Source organism: Cydia pomonella, chromosome 6, assembly GCF_033807575.1.
Source record: "Cydia pomonella isolate Wapato2018A chromosome 6, ilCydPomo1, whole genome shotgun sequence".
Classification (NCBI taxonomy): domain Eukaryota; kingdom Metazoa; phylum Arthropoda; class Insecta; order Lepidoptera; family Tortricidae; genus Cydia; species Cydia pomonella.
The window spans coordinates 1896087-1916808 of NC_084708.1; the positions used below are offsets into that span (position 1 = coordinate 1896087).

Below are 20722 nucleotides of genomic sequence, written 5' to 3' on the forward strand. Positions count from 1 at the left end.
CACATATCACCATATTTAAATATATTTAAAGATTGCAATCTTCTCCAATGGCCACAAAAATGAAATTATCTCGTGTCCAAGCCAGTTAGGAAATTCTAGCCTCGAGAAAATTCTGGAGCAGTAAATGAATAGGTATCTAAACAAAAGTAAAGGAGGTTGTCTGGAAGAGATCTATTTTTAGCTTTAAGACCGCCTTTTGTGTACCAATTTTATCTGTTTAGTTTAAGCGGCTTTCTTGTCTTAATAAACATGGATGAATAATGAAGTATATGGTTGTATTGTTACAGTAAGGGTGCGTCACTGAAGTTCCTAGAGAAAGGCCTTAAGATTTTTTCGTGGTAGAATGTTCGCGATCCCATGACGCACTCCCCAAACGACATATTGTGGGAAACGCCGGTGTGGGTTTAGTGGGTAGGCTCCTACCCCTCTTTCTTAATGGAAGAAGCCGGGAGGTGCGAGTCCCGCATACCCCCCAAAATTGTCCCACCTCAGGCCACGGAGACGAAGCGCAAGTAGCGCAACAACATTCCCACACCGAAAAAAAAATGGCGTTAAGATTTCTAGAGTTAGACCAGGCTAAGTTGGCAACGATTTTGATAGCCCACCCTATGCACAAAATCGCTGCTAACTTATCTTGATCTGACTCTAAATTTATGGCAGCCGTATTATATATATTTTTGGTGCAAGCTTTTATCGCTTAATGTATTTTTTTTTTCCACAGGCAACTAATACTCATCGAGACAATTCTAAAAACCCCAAACACAATTGGGTTGCGTTGTTTTATCATTATCACAGAGTTCCTATGGCTACCTCCTGTCTCTATCATCAGATCAGCTTGATGGTACCATAATATTGCATTGTCACCCGACTTACATATGTATTCAAATTTTCAGCTTCATCGGAAACCGGGAAGTGGGTCAAATTTAACTTGCAAGATTTGACCCATACATACTAACAGGGCAAGTTAAATAAAATCTTGTAAAAAGCGCTACGACAATACAATACAATACAAATACTCTTTATTGCACACCTCAATACAGAAACAGTACAAATAATACAACGATCTCTTCCAGACAATCTTTAAATCCATTCGACTTTTTTTTAAATCCATTTTCTAAACCTACTTAAAGACATCAGTATGCGGCTAAATAATATTAAATATTATGTCACCCAAACACTTGCGCGACCCACTGTACAAAAACATAATCCGACCAAACAAATACCGTCACAATCATTTCAACCACCGCACAGTCGAGACGTGCCACCATGTGGCGAATCACAATTATATTACTTCTGACCCTAAATATAGTTAAATCTGAATATAAGTACACGACGAACTGGTTCAAAGTGCCGCTGGATCACTTCGGGTTCCAGAGGAGTGAGGAGTTTCAGATCAAGTACTTGGTGAATGAAGAGCATTGGGATAAGGATGGTGGGCCGATTTTCTTCTACACTGGGAATGAGGTATGTTGTGTTTTTGTTGTTATGAGCTTTGTTATTGTATTTGTAGTTTTTTAAAAGTGTACACAGAGTTCGGATTGCAGTTACAGTTTGTGCAGTTAAACTGTCGTTTATTTACCGATTTATTTATTTAAACTTTATTTCGCTAAAGATATACAACAATGAACAGATGGGGACTTAATGCTAAATGGCATTCTCTTCCAGTCAATCTGAAGTCCAAACAGCGATACATACATACAATTGGTGAAGAGAGAAAAGTATACTGACTGAATGATTAAAAAAAGGCAAACTGCTTATAAACTACGTAATTATATTAATATTATATGAATAAATAAAACATATATAAACATAAAAGAGATACCATAAATATAAAATTTACATCAATTCTGCGAACCTGACGACTTTCTCAATATCATTAAAATACTTTTGTGTAAATAAGTAGAAAAACAAAATATGTGTAGTATAATTGTTACTGATTATTGATTAAATTAACGATTTTAATAACAGTTTTTAAATCAAATTGGAATGGTTCTTATTCGGGGTAAATAGTTAATATAAATACAATAATACTGTTTGATTGTGTGGGCTTTATACTTCTATTTCAACTATGTTTGAATTTAAAAAATAGATTTAAAAAAAAAGTCATTAATGTCGGTTAAAAATGGCTTCCCTTTTTATAAGCTGATTTGATAAATTATTTGTTTACTAGAGTATGTTTCAAAAGTAGTTTATAGCTTATTGTTGAAGTCTTCATTTCGTTTTTTAGCTATAAATAAGTAGTAAAATTAAACGAGCAAAAGAAGGTTTCTGAATATTCGTCTCAGAAAACATTTGGCTCATAATAGTATTTTATGCAACAGTTGTATAAGAAGGGTCAAAAAAGGCGAGTGGCGTGAGTTACAATGTGAGCCGGAGCCGAAGGCGTAGGCGAACATTGTAAAGGAATACGCCACGAGAATTTTTTGACCTACTTATACAACGTTGCATACAATATTTTTCCTACGAGTCAACAAAAATAAATCTTAATTTAGGTAAACAAATTACAGCAAAAGTATATAGCCAAGACGCGCGAGCATACCTTGTTACGCGCCCGGCCCGCCCCGGGCCACGGCCGGCCGGTCCGCGACACCTCCTCGTAACTCATGAGGCCCTGGTACTTGCTACAGTTGCTACTTGCTAAATTAATTTTATTGGACAGTTTTTACTCAATTTTGGCCACCGTAGCCTACGGAGACTAACAAGCAACGCTAAGCTGTCTTCGTAGTCTATGGGTGTTGCTATATTACGGGTGTCACATGCGTGTTTCTGACTTATGAAGTAATTATTTTGACTATGCAACCAAATGAATATTTTGTAAGTTGGCAGCAATGCACTTAGTTTAAAACTGTATTCGTTTTGATTTTGTTAGGTTGGTAGCCATTAATCGCAGTAACGTTATAGCTTATAAAAGCACAAGAGCTATTATGAGGAATAGACAATATAGACTTTTCTTGAAACCTTTTATGTATGTTCTTATTTGGTTCTTATATTAGTGTTAATGAATGCATAAATGACAGATAACAGTAGAGGAGTAGGAAAATATTTTTTACGGTACATATGGTGCTACTTTATAGCACTAGTGCGAAAATTAGCATATTACGTTACTGTGTCGAACATTTAAAGGGCCATATGTACTGTAAAACGTTGTACCTACGATACATGTGTGAATAGGCAATTCGCAACTTGTGTCGAATTAAAACACTCCCTTCGGTCGTGTTTTAATTTATCACCCACTTATCACCACTCGTTTCGAATTTCCTATTTTTCGCACTTGTATCGTAATGTACTATTGTTAAATAACTTAAAATCGTAGCCTTAGATAAACATTTTGAACCTATGTATGTATTTCACTTATTTGGACTTTATACTTATGTAATCAACCACGCTTCCCGCTCGCAATTGCATCGAAACTATTCACGATTTAATACAAAATTAATTCGTAGGTATACCGAAATTCAATAGAAATAGCAAATAATGTAAACAAACAGCAGGTTATTTAAGCTAGCATTTGACATTAAAATCTAGTATTTTAACGAAGAATGTTTGCGCTAAAATATTAATAATTATGTAAGTGGGCAAAGTATATTATGTCCATAATCGCATATTGTGTCCACCTACGGTCTGTTATATTATATTATTCAATAGGTGCTTGCTGTCTGTTTACGTTAGATAAGTATTGATAAGGAAAGGAAACCAATGTCAATATATACAAGGTGTCCACGAGGAACCCGAGAGATTATAACCACACATTTCTAAAGCTAAAAGACGGAAAAAATGTTATATGTATGAGTTTAGGTCAATTCCACAAAAAAAATATTCTTTCCGATTTTTTGTATGTATTTGTACCTAAAATTTAAACGCTATTTGTAAAAACTGTAGATAACTCAAAAAGATTTTTTTTTTTTTTTGTAAAACCTATTTTTTTCAAAGTGCTACTTCTAACTTTTTGACATCTATCAATAAGGATATTTGGACTAGGTCCCACAGTGGGAAGTGGGAACATCGCCATTATAACGGCGTTTTACACTAAGTAACAATAGAAAGATGTTTTTTTGTAAGTGGCTTTTGAAATAAGGTTTTTTTTCCAAAAAAAGTTTAAAGGACATTTTAGTCTTTAAATATGATCAGGAATTTGTAGGAAAAGCCACACAGGAGGCCGTTAATTATTTCTTAGTAGCTAAATCCATAGGTAAAACTTTAGATAATGTTATTTTTCTTACGATGAGTAGGTAAGGTACTTATGTAATTAGCCACGCTTGGTAAATAACTGTAGCACCACTGAGTTACATATCCTTCGCCATTTTTAGGGTTTCGTAGTCACCTTAGAAACCCTTATAGTTTCGCCATGTCCGTCTGTCCGTCCGTCTGCGGCTTTGCTCCGTAATTGTTAGTGTTAGAAACCTGTTATTTGATATGGATATATAAATTATGCATGTCGACAGAACGGTAAAAAAAAAAACACAAAAATAGTTTTTCAGGGTATCCCATACATTTATTTTATATATATTTTTTTGCTTTAACCCAATGGTGGGTATCGTTGGATAGGTATTTTAAATCTAAGAACCATGTATTTGATAAAATGAATATTTTCGGAAATAAAATCTTTACAAGTACTTTCAAAGAAAACTATAGCGAACATGACCGTTATAGAATTATTGAAAAAAAGTCTTCTCTTCTTAGTACAAGGATGTACAAAGCGCTGCGAAAGTCCCTTATGCTTATAATGTACGTGGGTGGATTTCATCAAGAAAATTTTCACCATACAAAAATATTTTTTTTTTTTTTTATTCAATAAATGCGAGAATATCTACTCTAATTTGTTGTGTGATATTTACTGAGTAATTATGTTAGATTTGTATGCGAAATGATGGCATATTTTCGAAATTATGACCTTTGAAAAATAAAAACACGAGATGGTGATGACCACGGTGGTATGGTAATGATTTTATTAAATACGGGGATGACATCATGTGTATGGTAATGATGTTTTATTAAAAAAACGGTGTAAATAAAACAACTTTTTTAAGATATGAACAAACATGGGTATTTATTTGAATTGTCAAATTATAAATTTACCATTTTAATTGTTCTATATTAGCTTTATAGGCACGTAAGAACAACAACATCAGCAACATGATTAAATAATCAACTATATGGTTTTAACCAATCTTCTATTCTTAACATTGTAGTTTTCAGTGCCGATTATTATAATTTCGGTTTCGTAAACTTTTCTCATCCTTAATCACTTCCTTTTTCCGTTTAATAATTCGAATTGTGATGCCTAAGGCATCCATAATATGATAAAATAATCATCTACTTAGTTATAATCAGTTTTCTATTCTTAACATTGTATTTCTTTGTACCGATGATTATAATTCCTGTTTTGATAACTTTTCTCACTTTTAATCTCTTCCTTTTCCGTTTAAGGATTAGTGTTGTGATGCTTTCGGCACCCATAATATAAACTAATAATCATCTACTTAGTTATAATCAGTTTTTTTATTCTTGACATAGTATTTTTTTCGTACCGCTTATTATAATTTCTGTTTCGATAGCTTTTCTCACTTTTTAATCTCTTCCTTCTCCGTTTTATGATTAGTGTTGTGATGCATTCGGCACCCATAATATAAACTAATAATCATCTACTTAGTTGTAATCAGTCTTCTATTCTTAAAATAGTATTTTTTCGTACCGATTATTATAATTTCTGTTTCGATAACTTTTCTCACCATTAATCTCTTCCTTTTTCCGTTTAATGATTAGAGTTGTGATGCCTTATGCATCCATAACATTATAAAAATAAATAATCATCTACTTAGTTATAATCAGTCTTCTATTTCTTAAACATAGTATTTTTTCGTAACGATTATTATAATTTCTGTTTCGATAACTTTTCTCACCTTTAATCTCTGCCTTTTTCCGTTTAATGATTAGTATTGCGATTCTTTAGGCACCCATAATACGAAATAATAATTATCTACTTAGTTATAATCACAGTATACTTTTTTCGTACTGATTAGTATATAATATCTGTTTTGAAAACTTTTCACACTTTTAAAATCTTTTTTTTCTATTTAATGATTACTCTTGTGATGCCTTAGACACCCTTGTCATGATAAAGTAACCTTCTAAGTACTTAGTTCTAGTTTTTTATTTATTTTTAGCATTGTACTCTTTATCACTTATTTATCCTGTTATCTATCAAACTTAAACTAATATTACTATAGATATCTTTTATATATTTGTTTTTTTTATTCTTTGTCTATAGCTTGATTTTGTAGCTTTCCATTTTACTTATCAGTATCAGTCATAAGTTTTACATTTTAAATAGTGTATTTAATCATCATAAAATACTACTTGATTAAATGTTTTTTTTACTTTATATTATCTATTTCGTATCATTGATTCACAGAATAATATTCTCTCTAGCGAGTGACTAACTTGTTTGACAATATTTTTATATTTGATGGCTTAGCTACAATTGTGTTCCGAACATGAGAAGTAAGATGGTAAATTCGTGACATCCGAAAGAGTTGATTGCTTGGTCATTTTTTAGCGTTGTGACCTGACTTTTATTTTTAGCTTAACTCTTGGGTTTGCCACAGGAACTTGTAATTGCTATAAAGCGTAAATGTTTTCCATGACTGCACACCTGTCCATAAGTGCATTTGAAACAACTTGAAGTTCTTAGAGTCAATCTGTTACAGTTGCGCTGCCATAAAACCTGATGAACTCTCAGACTGCCATTGAATGTTTGAAGTTTATCAGCAATCATCTTTACTCTGTTCTCTACTTCAGTTTTATCAACAAGAATCATTGTGATATTGGTGCGTGGTTGTACGATAGTTATAAATTTTTCAATAGATGTTATACCTATCCGTGCTATGGTTAACTGCAAAATCAGCCGTTCTTTTACCTATTGAGCGAACCCCATCAGCAGCGCCTTTGCCTTGCCCAGATTAGGTGTAGTTCTATGTTATTTCGGTAATTTGTGGAAAATCATTGGACCATTATATGAAACATATATTTATTTCGGTATTGAGATATCGGTGAGTCAGACTGAAAATGTAATATGTTTATAAATGGATTATTTTCCATTGCTTTATTGATAAGTGGTATGAGGTGTGCCCATACGGCTGGAGCGTTGGCTTTAAACATTCGCTGACTGTGTAGACTGAAGTTGCTTTTATATCACTTATTTGGAAATCAAATGCATGAATAACAGCAGTGTGAAGACAAAGTTCTTTACGGCTACCAACGAAATGAAGGGATTGAACTTCATTGGAGGCTTTTATTGAACAAATTTAGAAAAAACGTCGTCACCGTACATATGGAATCACAACCATCCATAGCTTGAGAGCCGGTGATGACGGTTACGGTGTTGACGATTTTACGCATTTATTGTAGATTGGTTTTGAACACTAACATTCATAACGACAGGGTCATGACACCAGTATGTTCCCTTAGAGTCACATTATCGTAGGTAATTGATTTTAATATCAGACAAGTACATACTGTAAACTTCTCCTGGATGGTTATGAAGCAACAGCGTGACAAATCCCTTTTTGAGGAACAGATTTCTATATATTTCTGCTGTGCGCGCATAAGGAAACGTGTACTCGCTTTCGATGCTTAAGCCGAGCTGAGGAAGCGGGCGGCGGTACGCCCCGCTATATTTTGCTGTATAAATACATAACTACCTCGACTTTGACAATACGCTGACGGTGTTGACGAATACTCGTGACAAAACTTTATTAAATTTTTAAAGTACGTACTCGGTGACGGAATAATTTTATAATTTTTTATATGTAAAACAACACCTTCGATGATCTAAAAATGAAAAATAAATCGCAATCGTACGTTAGGTATTCGACAATTTTTACCACAAACAAAGAGGTTCAGATTTTTTTGGTAGACGGTGATGATTTTAGACACATGAATCATTTTATTTAAAAAAAACTGTTCATTTATCGGAGTTTTTAATTGAAGGAACTTTAAGATGACACCACTTAAAAACAAATAAAAAAGTTGCAATACGTAAAACCTACTAGTTTTTTTTATAAACACCGAAACGTAACTTTTCGCCGGAATTTGAAATCCACCCATGATACTTACTAATAGGCCCCGTTTAGCTTTATTTGACAGAATGGTAACTACGGAACCCTACACTGAGCATAGCCCGACATGCCTGGCCAATTTTTATTTCTTCTCGATCGCCGTTTGTCGATGTACAGTCAGCGTCAAATAATTTGTAGCAACCAAAGTAGCCAAATAGTTCGGTACATCATATATTTAGTATGGTGTACCGAACTATTTGGCCACTCTGACTGCTACAAAGTATTTGACGCTGACTGTACTATTGTCATTTTGGAGATCCCCTATTCATCTTATCTGTATTAGAACTCAAATTTTGTTGTATTTTTTTTTTATATTTTGATCTGAATTTTTTTTATAACCGCGATGTTATATGTCGCATATTGTAGTTGCGATGATCTGAGATAATGAGTATTTGATTGGTCCAGGGTCAAATCGAGCTGTTCGCGAAGCACACCGGATTCATGTGGGACATCGCGGAGGAGTTCAAGGCCAAGATTGTTTTTGCGGAACACAGGTAAGATGGAATATACAACGATTTATATATTTGTAAAATTCTAGCAATCGTTTACACACACTACAGCAATCATTATGCCTACATTACCTACACGTATATGCACACAAACAAAAAAATATCGATTTAACAGTTGACGGGGGCGGGTCGGGGGGTCCCATAAGTCTGAAATCGTCGAATGGTTCCTATGAGAAATAAAGCTGCTAGAGAGTGCCCTGGGGCAGGAATCTGCCTTACGACCCGATTCGAAGAATAATATAGACACGTTTAAGGTCTTGGAAAGATCTTTAAAAGATCGATAACTAAACGACATGTCAAAATTGACGTTTATTTCGAATCTGCTGTGATCCCAATAAGATCTATCTACGATATTTCTAACGTCAAAGTGACATTGGTTGCCCGAATCGAGCTGTTTCTGTGAATTATACGACATATAAACGATATCTAAATGAGATCTTATCTAAACCAGAACTTATCGTTATTGTATCTCATTCTTCGAATCGGGCTGTTACTTGTTTCTTAAATGAATAAATAAATACATAAAAGACGCATATTAAATATTTTACTTCCACCCGATATCGGTTTGGGCAATGTGAAAATGCTCTTGGGTTAATTGTTTTCTGGAAATTGGTAGCCAAAGATAAGTTTGAAACTAAATTATTTACGATACGGTGCTAAGTTTTCTTTAACGTAAATTGGAAGTCCGTATGGTCTATAGTCTTCAAACCTTAAGGTGCTAAGGTTCAGAGAGCGAAGTTTTAAAAAAGTCACAGCCCTTTTTTAACTCACATTACGGCTGCCAACAATTGAATTAGCAATCTTAAGTAAGTAAGTAAGTAAATATTCTTTATTGCACCACAAAGAAAACAAATTTAAAAAACAGATTTACAATGTAAAGAAAGGTAGCAACAGGCGGTCTTATCGCTGTAAGCGATCTCTTCCAGACAACCTTAAGCCCTTTAAACCTTAAGGCCTTTCTCAAGTGATTCTATCGATTAGAATCCAGAGTTTTTGACTTTCACTTGATAGAAAAAAAATCACGAACATAGATCTTAAATGCACTTTAATAATTTGCATCAAATTTTGCACAAAAACTAAAAATATGAAAATTGCTTCTAAAATCTTCGAACTTATCGATTACTTTTTTTTGTTTGAACATACAAAAGATTAAAATTCAAAAACATGATATCCGCTTTCCCGGGCACGCACATGACGCACATCCATCTCGCTCACGCTTACCCATTGAGAGTGAGAGAAGAACAGAAACTTACTGGAACTTAACCAATATACATATATTTCTTCTGGTTAAACCTTAATATTGCAAGGATGCGCTTAATGCCATACAATTAGGATGACAACACTGTTGAGCTCATCTTTGGATGTACCAAATTGGACTAAGGCAATAAAAATGTGTTGAGCGCAGAGCAGTGGGTGGGTGCTCTGCTTGGCTATAAGTACTTGATGATTTTGGGGTCGTGATCCGTGTCATAATAAACAAATTCCCCCATGGGACTAACCAGGCCTTCCCCCTTGAGGCCCCGGATTAAATTAAATGCATGGGTTCAGGGATATTTTTTTTACCGATTTTCATATCGGTCCCATGTTCAGTATGACTATCTCAATACATTTTTGACATTGGGTATCACAACCCCGAAGTCATGCAGTATGTATAATATACATTGTATATGAACATCTTAGGGCCTATCCAAGATGATAGACTTAAATCGACAAACGCCAAACGAGAAGTACAGATGAAAAGTGACAAGCCTATTTCAATGACTTATTTAAGTTATGATTGGTGTTTTCTACCAGCGATTTTCATCTTGGGTATCCTCCTTTGCAGTCAAATCTGTCTTGTGCAAAATTAATTCATGACAATATTATCACAGATACTATGGAGCGTCGATGCCATTCGGCAACAAATCCCTGGACAACGAGCACATCGGTTATCTGACATCTGCCCAAGCCCTAGCTGACTATGCCGACCTTGTTGACTATCTTCAGAATCATGAGCTGGTGCCAAAATATCCCGTCATCGCTTTTGGAGGTAAGATAACTAAACACAAGGAAATAGGTATTAGGTAGGTAGGTCTTCATGAAGAAAAAAATATTTAGTTAGTTATATTGTTCGCCTCATGTGTCCAAATACATCCTATATTTACTTATCCTATCCCCATTATATCACTTTTTCCGGAGACAAATGTTAATTAATATTATTCCCCTCATGGGCCACCAAATAAAATTGAGTGTGACCAATTTTGACTGATCTTAAATTGTGTACCTTTTCCCTCATCTTTAATTAATTTTCAGGCAAAAATCATTTTTTAAATAACCGACATTGTATTCCACTGCTGGGAAAAGGTCTCCCTTTTCTTTCGCCAACCCTTCCCAGCTTTGTACATATGACGCTTTAAAAATACTTTTCTAAATACATAATTATACTGTCCAATACCATCGGTACAGGCAAGGTATTAAATTTCGACACGAACAAGGTGCCAAAAATATGTATACATGACCTTATTGCCCAAACATTAAGATTGATACTGTTTGTCTTGCCCCGAGCAAAATAAACTATGTTCGTTTCGTTGTCTTAACCCCACCTTACCTTATAAAGTTTAAAATAAATACTTACAATGATTTATTTATTTCGTATTTGCATCTTCAATCCTTGCAGTTTTTCCTTGTATGCGGTGCATATTGACTTTGCGATAATGTCTCAATAAATGAACTCGATTGATAATAAACCTGCAATTATAGTATTTATAGTATACCCACTTGCGCGACATAATTATTGCATTATTCAATCACTCCATGTCTATAATTTGCTCAGAATTATAATAACGACTTAGCGACTAAAAGATTTAATTCGTCACCCATTTAGTACCTTGTCACAGTGACAATTAACATGAAAGTCGCTAGAGACCTCGTACTGTTGTCACTATAACAAGGTACGAAATAGGTCACAACACCAATTAAGTCTTTTGACTGTACACTGAACCAAACAAACTAATAATACGTTATAGACAAACAAACTAATAAACCTTGGTTTTGAATCCCGGATTAAAAAATTTCGATTCGATTTCCTAAATTGCCCGACCGAGTTGTCATATAGTAAAAAATATATAATTAAAAACCTGTCATAAATCTGGGAATCACTAATACAGTCGCCATCAGATATATCTGAGCGGCCGAGGTGCTCAAAAATATCTGAACACGCACGCCTTGACAATAGAGGCGTGTTCAGATATATGTGAGCACCTTGGCCGCTCCGATATATCTGATGGTGACTGTACTCCCAGATTTGGGGTATAATTTCGAACCTTTTATAGATTTTCTACAACTTGCATAGCTGTAAACAGGGATTACATGGGTAATGAAATGAATTGACCAATCCAACTTTCATTTTAGTTTCTGCGATATAAAAACAGTTTAGTTCAGGGTAGGCTAGTGAACTCTCACAATAGGGATCAGAGGTCAGCAGATATCTCCGGGTTTGACTGATAACCCGCTCTTAACTGGATGCGTTAAGACAACTTTACTTGTACTTAGATGTCTGGGCTATAACCGCGAAAATCGAAGTTCGTCAATAGAGGGTATTTTTCTCTGTCACTCTAATTACATCTCTATTTCTTAAAAAGCGTTTCAACTATCTTTCCTCGGTCCGCTGTGCGGAGATGCATCTCCTTGCTCCACCACCTTCATCATCAAAATTTTATAGCAACTCTTTTTCTTTTCGTGCTGTTCGGTTGTGGAATGCTTTGCCATTAGACATTAGACGTGCTAAATCCCTTCCCGTTTTCAAAAATCTTTTGAAGACTCATTACCTTTCGCTGCCTTAACTTGCCTTTATTTATGATTGTATAATATATAATGTATGTATGTATATATGTATTTATTTTATTAGTACGTAGGTATGTATTATATTGCTTGCGTCTTCATTTTGTTGAATTATATGTATATCGGCACTACCCGTTCAATGTTGTAAATTCATAGTTTCCTGCTACCCAAAGGTTGTCTGGAAGAGATCGCTTCTTAGCGATAAGACCGCCTGTTGTTACCTAACTTTTACGCGTTTTTTCATTTCCTGACTATTTTTAAATGTATGGTGCACAATAAAGAATATTTACTTACTTACTTACTTACATCTTAGTGAGAGTAAAAGAGAAAGATCCCCGCAATTTGCGAATTTTCACGGTAGGCCCACTGAGATCGAGTAATATAGCGTGCAAGAACTGTAGACGGCAGAACAGAAGCCCCCTGTTCATTGGCATTGGCACGAAGCATTATGTCAAGTTACCATTTTTAGATTTAAGCCACTATACCAGACCCTTATCACGGGGAGGAAACTAAAACGTTCGGGCGTCCTCGGCTCCGTTCGGCTAAGCATTGCTCCGAGCAATTATGAGGGTTGGCAAAGCTTGACATTCCGTTGCGTGCACAACCACACATGAATATTGACAACCCTAAATAGCCGAAAGGGATAGTTCCATACATTAGAAAGGGACAACATATGATTCGGCCCTGAATCGCTGTCAAACTTCGGTTTTGTAGGAAGTTTCCTTTTTATACGGTAGTAGGTTATTTATTATGTGCCTCTATGCGAAAAAGAGACAACGTTTAGTGTAGAGGACAGCACCTGCTTAGAAGCGTGAATTATTTTCGCTTTCTTTTCAAGTCACGAGATGGCAGACCCTCCAACACGCACGGCCCCTATAATGGTATATACGTAATGAACAAATTCATTGTATATTAAGTTTAAACAATAATAAATTACCTAAACAGGCCCTGCACTGGCCAGAACCGGGCATCCGACCTGTATGTTAGGGCCGTTAGGGAAACTTAAAAATATGAGCTCCATTTCTCATAATATTTTACAGCTATGCCGGCAACGCACTTACAACCTCTCCAGTGTTGCGGGTGTCCATGGGCGGCGGTAATCGCTTACCATCAGGCGATCCGTCTGCTCGTTTGCCTCCTAGGCTCCTATATCTTAAACAGCTGCTCAATTTCAAATAACTAATGATTCAGTAAGGGCATGTTTCACAATGTCCAAGTATTGGATAGCTAATTAACAAATAAATTACCGTCAGATAAAACTTTCTGCAAAACTGAGCATTTAATATATCTACCAGTTAAACTTATTTCAAGATTGTGAAACGCCAACGATGATTTTATTCGTCAGATAAGTGGCAAGTAGCTTATTTAGGACTTTACTTGGACATTATGAAACAGGCCCTAAGGATCTATACCTAGTAGTAAAATGTGCAAGTTGCGGAAATAAAGGAAGTTCGTAGTAGTGGTAATTATGACAAAATATCGATTATTTTATCTATTTTATTTATATTTTATCGCTTTTCGGTTAAGAAAACCATCATGAAGAAACCAGACTAATTCCAATAAGGTATAGTTTTCCCTCTGGGTAGCACGGTCATTCGACAGTCGCTTCTGTGCAAAAACCTGTTCTTCTTCTTCTTTTCGTATCGAGGTTCCTTTTTCATACCATGGATGCCCAATAGGCAGCAGTGTTGACAGCCCTGGCTGTGGCGTCCCTCAGATCCAGCTCCGAGCAGTGAGGCACTGGTCCCACCGCGAGCGAGTAAGCTATGAACTATCGGCTATTTTCTAGCTCAAGAAACGAACAAAAGATAATCGCTTTCGTGTAAATAAAAGAGAGAGACATATATTTATAGTTCATAGCTGGCTTGTTCACACCGCCGGCGAAGACACTCTCCCACCGCCCGGCGAGTAAGCGATAATTCCATACAATGTTTACTAGCCGCCCGCTGATTGTCAACTGTTTCTAGTACATAATTTTACTAGTTGATAGCCGAGCTCGCTGATAGTTGGCGGTGGGACCACTGTTTTCTAGTTGACCGCCGCGATAAAAGCTATCGACTATAAAACTAGCTCAGCGGTACTCGCCGGTGCCTGCTTGGCGATCAGACCGATCATTTTACCTTATGAGGTGGATGCGAGTGCACGTATTTACAATGAATTTAAAACAATCATATGAACTATCTTTGTTGTCCAGTTCGGATGACGATGATGATTTATTTCATAAATATACCTTGTACATAGTTAACCATACTTTGCAAGTGGTCGATCGAACTTATTATATAAAAGAAAAAATTGCGGGTTAATCGCATCTACCTGTCTCTACCGCACTAATAAGGTACCTATTTTTGTAACACTCAATTGTAAATTTTTCTTCATAGTAAATGTACGAAAACATTTTTTTTTTTTTTCTGACTTTTTTGTACATTACCGAAAGCTGACCCACGGAAACTATTGATACTGGATAGGAATAGAATCGATAGACATAATAAAAAAGTTTGTCAAAAATTTTCTCGCACCCCGTATGTTTTTTCAAAAATCTTCAAACGCCAATCTTTATTAATTTGAAATAGAAGGAAGGTCTTCTAAGACCATTTTCGCTTAGCAGTACGGAATCTGGTGGCTGCACTCACTGACCCAAAATCTATTTCCACCCTGTATAGGTCATTGGCGAATAGGGCCCTCTTAAGTTTTTTACCTTTATGCTGGGCCACCCGGCTGAGCTAGTGGAGCGAGTAATCGCCCGTCGCACGCAAACACTCGCTTATAGCTCAGCGTCTAAACTAGTAAAACTATACTCGCTTCTCGCCGCTCGCCCACTAGTTTGTAGTTTATAGTTTCACTCGCTTATAGTTTGTAGCCGGCGGTGGGACCAGTGCCTGAAGCGGGCATGCGGGGCACGCCAGTAGATTACCTGTCAATTCTTGAGATCACACTGCCATATTGGATCTTGGGCTCCGGGAAAACGCTAAGATAAGGAGTATAAATGTTTTTGTATTTTTTTTTTGATTTGTTCCATTTGTTCCAGGATCTTACGGCGGCATGCTCGCAGCGTACTTCCGAATGAAATATCCGCACATGGTCACCGGCGCCATCGCGGCATCCGCGCCCATCCACATGTTCCCTGGCATGGTGCCATGCGAGGCCTTCCATCGTATTGTGACGTCATCTTTTAACATCGCGGGTTCTACGTGCGTCGAGAATATTAAAGCTTCTTGGGCTGCGTTACGGTAAGACACATTGACAACTAACTGTACACGTTTCTTGACATGGTGCCATCCGAGGCCTACCATAGGTTGTGATTTTGACGTCTTCGTTCTACATTTGCTCGTGCAACGTGAATGGCTCGTTTTGAGATGAGACTTTGCATCATCGTGTATCCACTGACACATATATCTAAGGACGGGCCTTATGGGAAATAAGAATGGGGCCAGTACAGCGGTGTCACGCATACGAATTCGAGCCAATCGTGCAGTCTAACGCCACAACGCGATTGGTTGATGAGATCGCATCACGCGCGCGCGGACTGCACGATTGGCTCGAATTCGCGAGTGACACCGCTAAACTAGTACCATTCTTAGAACCCGTAAGGCCCGTCCTTAGCTAGAGATACTTGCAATGACATATAGCCTATATGTCAATGCGTGTATCTTTTTTTGAATGTCAAGAAACCTAAAGATATCGTGAGTTATGTTCATAGTGACAAAAACGCCATACATGATACAGTAGTTCTGTATTTGTACGTTAAGATTTTATTTGAACTGTGTATTATTGACGTTCAAAGTTGGACCGCAAACATTAGGTCTGCGTCAAACAAATAAATTATTTAACATATACCATTTACCTATTATAGCTCAATACGACATAGGTAACAGTGAACATTCCGAGGAACTACAGCGGACACCGAAAATTTAAATTTCAATACAATACAAATCCTCTTTATTGCATAACCTGAAAAAAAATCGTTTTTTGCCTCTTCATTGCTCTTGCATATTCGAACATTTGGGAGACAGACTATGAAATTTTGATTATCGACATTTATTTATTTAAACTTTATTGCACAATAAAAAATATATAGTGACAAGAGGCGGACTTAATGCCACGTGGCATTATCTACCAGACATTCGCAGTTATAGGGAGCGTGCTTGAACTGTAGGAGGCAGCACAGGAGCCGTCAGATTTTTGGCGCGAGGGGTAAATGTGATTGTTTATTGTTCCGATTCCGATGTAGCCCACAAGATGGCAGAACTTACCATACACAAGAAAATACGTGACGTGTAAATTGACATATTTATGGTTCCGATTCAGGCCACAAGATGGCAGACCCTCCAATGCGCACGGTCCCTATTGTAGACTCAGAGACAGTGTGTAGGTAATATTATTACTTGTGCCCCTAGTCGCCGTTTAGGACGAGTAGGCCAATCCCAGTATGCGTCAGGATAATTCCAGTAATCGTCAAGTGCACCTGCTTCTCATAAAATGCTGCCAATTGAGGCGAAGGGGTTTGATTTTAGGTAGTGAGAAGTTTTCAATGCGTGATCGGTGATCTGTGGCGTGATCATTATTGGGAATGCGTAATGTACACGTAATGTGTCAATCTAGGTACAATATTTAGGATTCAAGACAAAGATCGCGAGGTATTAGCTAATATTGTTGTATCTAAATAATAATACAAATACGTTTATTTCATTACTTTTTACAGTAGTTCATAAGTATAAACGGTAATAATCTTAATAAAAAAGAACCACCGGTTCACAAAACGGTTTAAAATGATATCATTAGGGTTCCGTTCCATATTTTAAAATGCTCTGCATCAGCAAATGTTGCATTGCGAGACGAGAACAAATGTACGAGTTCCTGCGAAATATCCAAATCACTAAAGTTGTAGAAGTGTAGTTGTTGTTGTGTGTGTGTGTGTATTTGAAGTTTTCCCTCGATTTCTCTAGGATCGCATTCAAACAAAATACCTACACTTTACTTTTTTTTTCATATCGATCCAGCTGTGTGCGAAGAGGAGGGAAGGAAAACTCCTATAGGAAACATACAAAAAACATTTTCTTTTTAAGACAGTTGATAAGTAAAGTTTCTTCAGTCCTCGCGGTCGATCAGCGTTCCTTAAACCGGTCAGTCCCATAGGACAGGACAAAGCAGTCAATTTCCATTAAATTATTTGAGCTGCAATCTATGGAACTTAAATTATGTAGTTGTATGGACTCGTCCTTGGGTGCACATTCACTCGATTTGACACTCCTTAGCTCATTGGCTAACCCGGAGAATAAAATCCCATTTAAATTTCCAGAAACTTCTCCACCACCGCCAACAGTTCCGAATGGCTCCAAAAGAACTGGAAGCTCTGCGACCCGGTCCGCAATACGACTGAGGTTCAAGAACTTATCGACTTCCTTCGCTCCATGTATGAAACGCTGGCCATGGTCAACTATCCATTCGCGTCAGATTTCTTGCTTCCACTGCCAGCTGAGCCAGTCAGGGTTGTCTGCCAGTACCTGAACCAGACGTTGAAAGGACAGGCTTTACTAGAGGTACGAAAATTTTTCAGCTTTGAAATGCTGTAATTCTCTCTTCCACTTCATTATGTTATCCCACTTTCATGCAGAGATTCATTTACTGAACAGGATATGCCAGAGGTACCTAATTCCAGTAATACGACAAATATCCATGCTTGGTATTTATTGAAGAATTATTCAACTTCTTGCACTCTAAATAACCCCCTTCTTCATAAACGTGTACTAACGTTACGATGCCGCTAATCATCGTTTGTCCCTTTCCATCATACCAATACGTCGGAAAAGGACAAACGATGATTAGCTTAGCTGCATCGTAACTTTAGTACACGTTTATGAATAAGGGGGTATGTATTTATTTATGCTGGGTATATTCAAGTACCCTTTTGAGATACAATAAAATATTCTCTCACTGTTCTCAGGGCATCGGCAAGATGCTGCAAGTGTTCACCAACTACGACGGGAAGAGTAAATGTGTTGACTACAAAAAAGGAAGTGACTACGGCAATTTGGACGCTGCTGGTTGGGACTATCAGGTACGTCATGAACTTTTAGGAAATATAACTACTTAGCATTGATCATCATCACCATCCAATACGTCCAGCTTGAAATTAAGCAGTTTTTTAAACTTGCTGTAGTCACTTTTAGTGTGACTAGTGCCCCGCTCTGGCTTCGCACGGGTAGTAAAGCATGATTTTTTGGACATCGTTAGAAAACATTGCCATATTTCAAACCTTAACAAATTATACACGTAAACCTTCCTCAAGAATAGGAAGAGGTAGGCGAACATGTGTAAATCTACAATATTTAGGATATTTTTGTTTTTAGTGAAATGCCGTTCCTATTGATAGGTGAAAACGGAATGAAAATCCGTTCAGTAGCTTTTGAGTTTATCGCGAACATACAGACATACAGATGAGTAGATGACAGACGCGGCGGGGGACTTGGTTTTATAAAGTGTAGTGATATGATGTCCTTGATTCTCGAATTCGAATTTCATATTTGAATTTCGCCCGAAGTAATTTTCCATATTTCCTTTATTTTATAAAGTAAAACCAAACTCAAGGTTTGTCAGCGAGCTATGGAGCGTAGTATTCTGAGCGTGAAGTTAACCGATCGCATTAAAAATACAATACTACGCTCCAAAACTGGAATAACTGATGTAGCTGAAACTGCCGCTAAGCTCAAATGGGGCTGGGCAGGGCACGTCTGCCGTATGCCGGATGACCTGCGGGCCAAAACAGCCACCTGTTGGGTTCCACAGGTTGTAAGGCGTCACGGTAGACCTCGTCGGAGATGGCGGGACGAACTTGATGCCTTCAACAGAGACTGGTGGAAGAACTTCCGAGGATAGGGACACGCGGAAGAATAAGAGGGAGGTCTTTGCCCAGCAGTGGGACAGTATGGGCTCATAATAATAAATAAATATAACCTCTTTCCAGGCCTGCACAGAAATGGTGATGCCAATGTGCACCACCGGCGAACACGACATGTTCGAGTCTGTCCCGTGGAACTTCACCTCCTACTCCAAGGAGTGCTACGACAAATTCAAGGTGTACCCGAGGGAGCAGCTCGCGAAGATTGAGTACGGCGGCGACAGGATCCAGGCCGCGTCGAATATCGTGTTCAGTAATGGGCTTATGGATCCTTGGGCTGGAGGTAAGAGATTTTAGAACTTTTTCACAATATAAATTGCGAGTGACTAAACTTGATTTAAAACGTAAAATTAGCTTTAAAAAATGACATTTTTTTTAAATGGAAAATTTCATTCTCAATCCCCAAACAAAAATGTAAAAATTTCCGAAGTTCATCCATGGACAAATGTTCTTAACTTCATTGGAAAGTTTCCAATCGGGTAGCAGTTAATATGCGGGTGACCCCTAATATGTTTCTGTAAAGGTCGACAGTACACATTTTATATACAATAATCTAGTTAGGGCAACACAGGAGCCCTCTGTTTAGTTATTGGCGCAAATTGCAAATGTCAAGTACTGGTTTCCAATTTAGGCCACTAGGCTACAGACTCTACAACGCGCAAATGAGATTAATGAGATTCTTTACTTAAACTGCAGGGGAAACCCTTGCTTATTGGGGTTCAGTGTTAAGTCAAGTTTAAGTTTCCGATGCCGCAAGTTGGCAGACACTTCAACCCCGCGCGTACTCTAAAATGATGATATTACTCTTGAGTTTTAGCCATAGACAACGTCAAATATGTACCTCTAATTCTCAGAAGTCAGGGGTTTTTAACTATTCATACATTTTATAAGAAATCGCTTCGTAGGACTGAGAGGTAACTTATCTGCCGATGCGATGTCGCGTCCGTGGCTCCGTGGGAGTCGAGGCCGAGGGATTAATAATGATCGTCTTGTTTTTCTAGGTGGCATCCTCAACAGCGTCAGTGACTCAGTGCAAGCGGTGATCATCTTCAACGGAGCGCACCATTTGGACCTCATGCCCGCCAACCCTCTGGACCCTGACACGGTCAAGATCACGCGCAACAGTCACAAAGACAATATTAAGAAATGGATAAGCGAGTTTAGGGACGCTGCGAAATAGACTGTTAATAAATAATTATTTGAATTTGGCGTTTTATTTTAAACTTTTAAACACTCTTAGTCTGATATGAATTGATAAAGTCCGCGTCCGTAGCAGTAAAAACTGGAAACTTAGCTTAGGCAGAATCCAGCATAACCATTAGATGCTTAGGTACATTCGACTACATAAGGGGTCATCCATTGGAGGGAGGGGGTCAAAAATG

The 20722-nt window shown here is 37.3% G+C and overlaps 1 protein-coding gene across 1 annotated transcript; it reads left to right on the plus strand.

Moving 5' to 3' along the window:
• Positions 1–1199: 1199 nt before the first annotated feature.
• On the plus strand, positions 1200–20544 carry LOC133518619 (lysosomal Pro-X carboxypeptidase). Its single transcript, XM_061852293.1, has 8 exons — positions 1200–1464; positions 8523–8611; positions 10498–10655; positions 15471–15672; positions 17742–17982; positions 18387–18500; positions 19407–19623; positions 20342–20544. The coding sequence occupies exons 1-8, from the start codon at positions 1267–1269 to the stop codon at positions 20518–20520; spliced, it is 1398 nt and encodes a 465-aa protein (XP_061708277.1). The 5' UTR covers positions 1200–1266; the 3' UTR covers positions 20521–20544.
• The last annotated feature ends 178 nt before the right edge of the window (positions 20545–20722 follow it).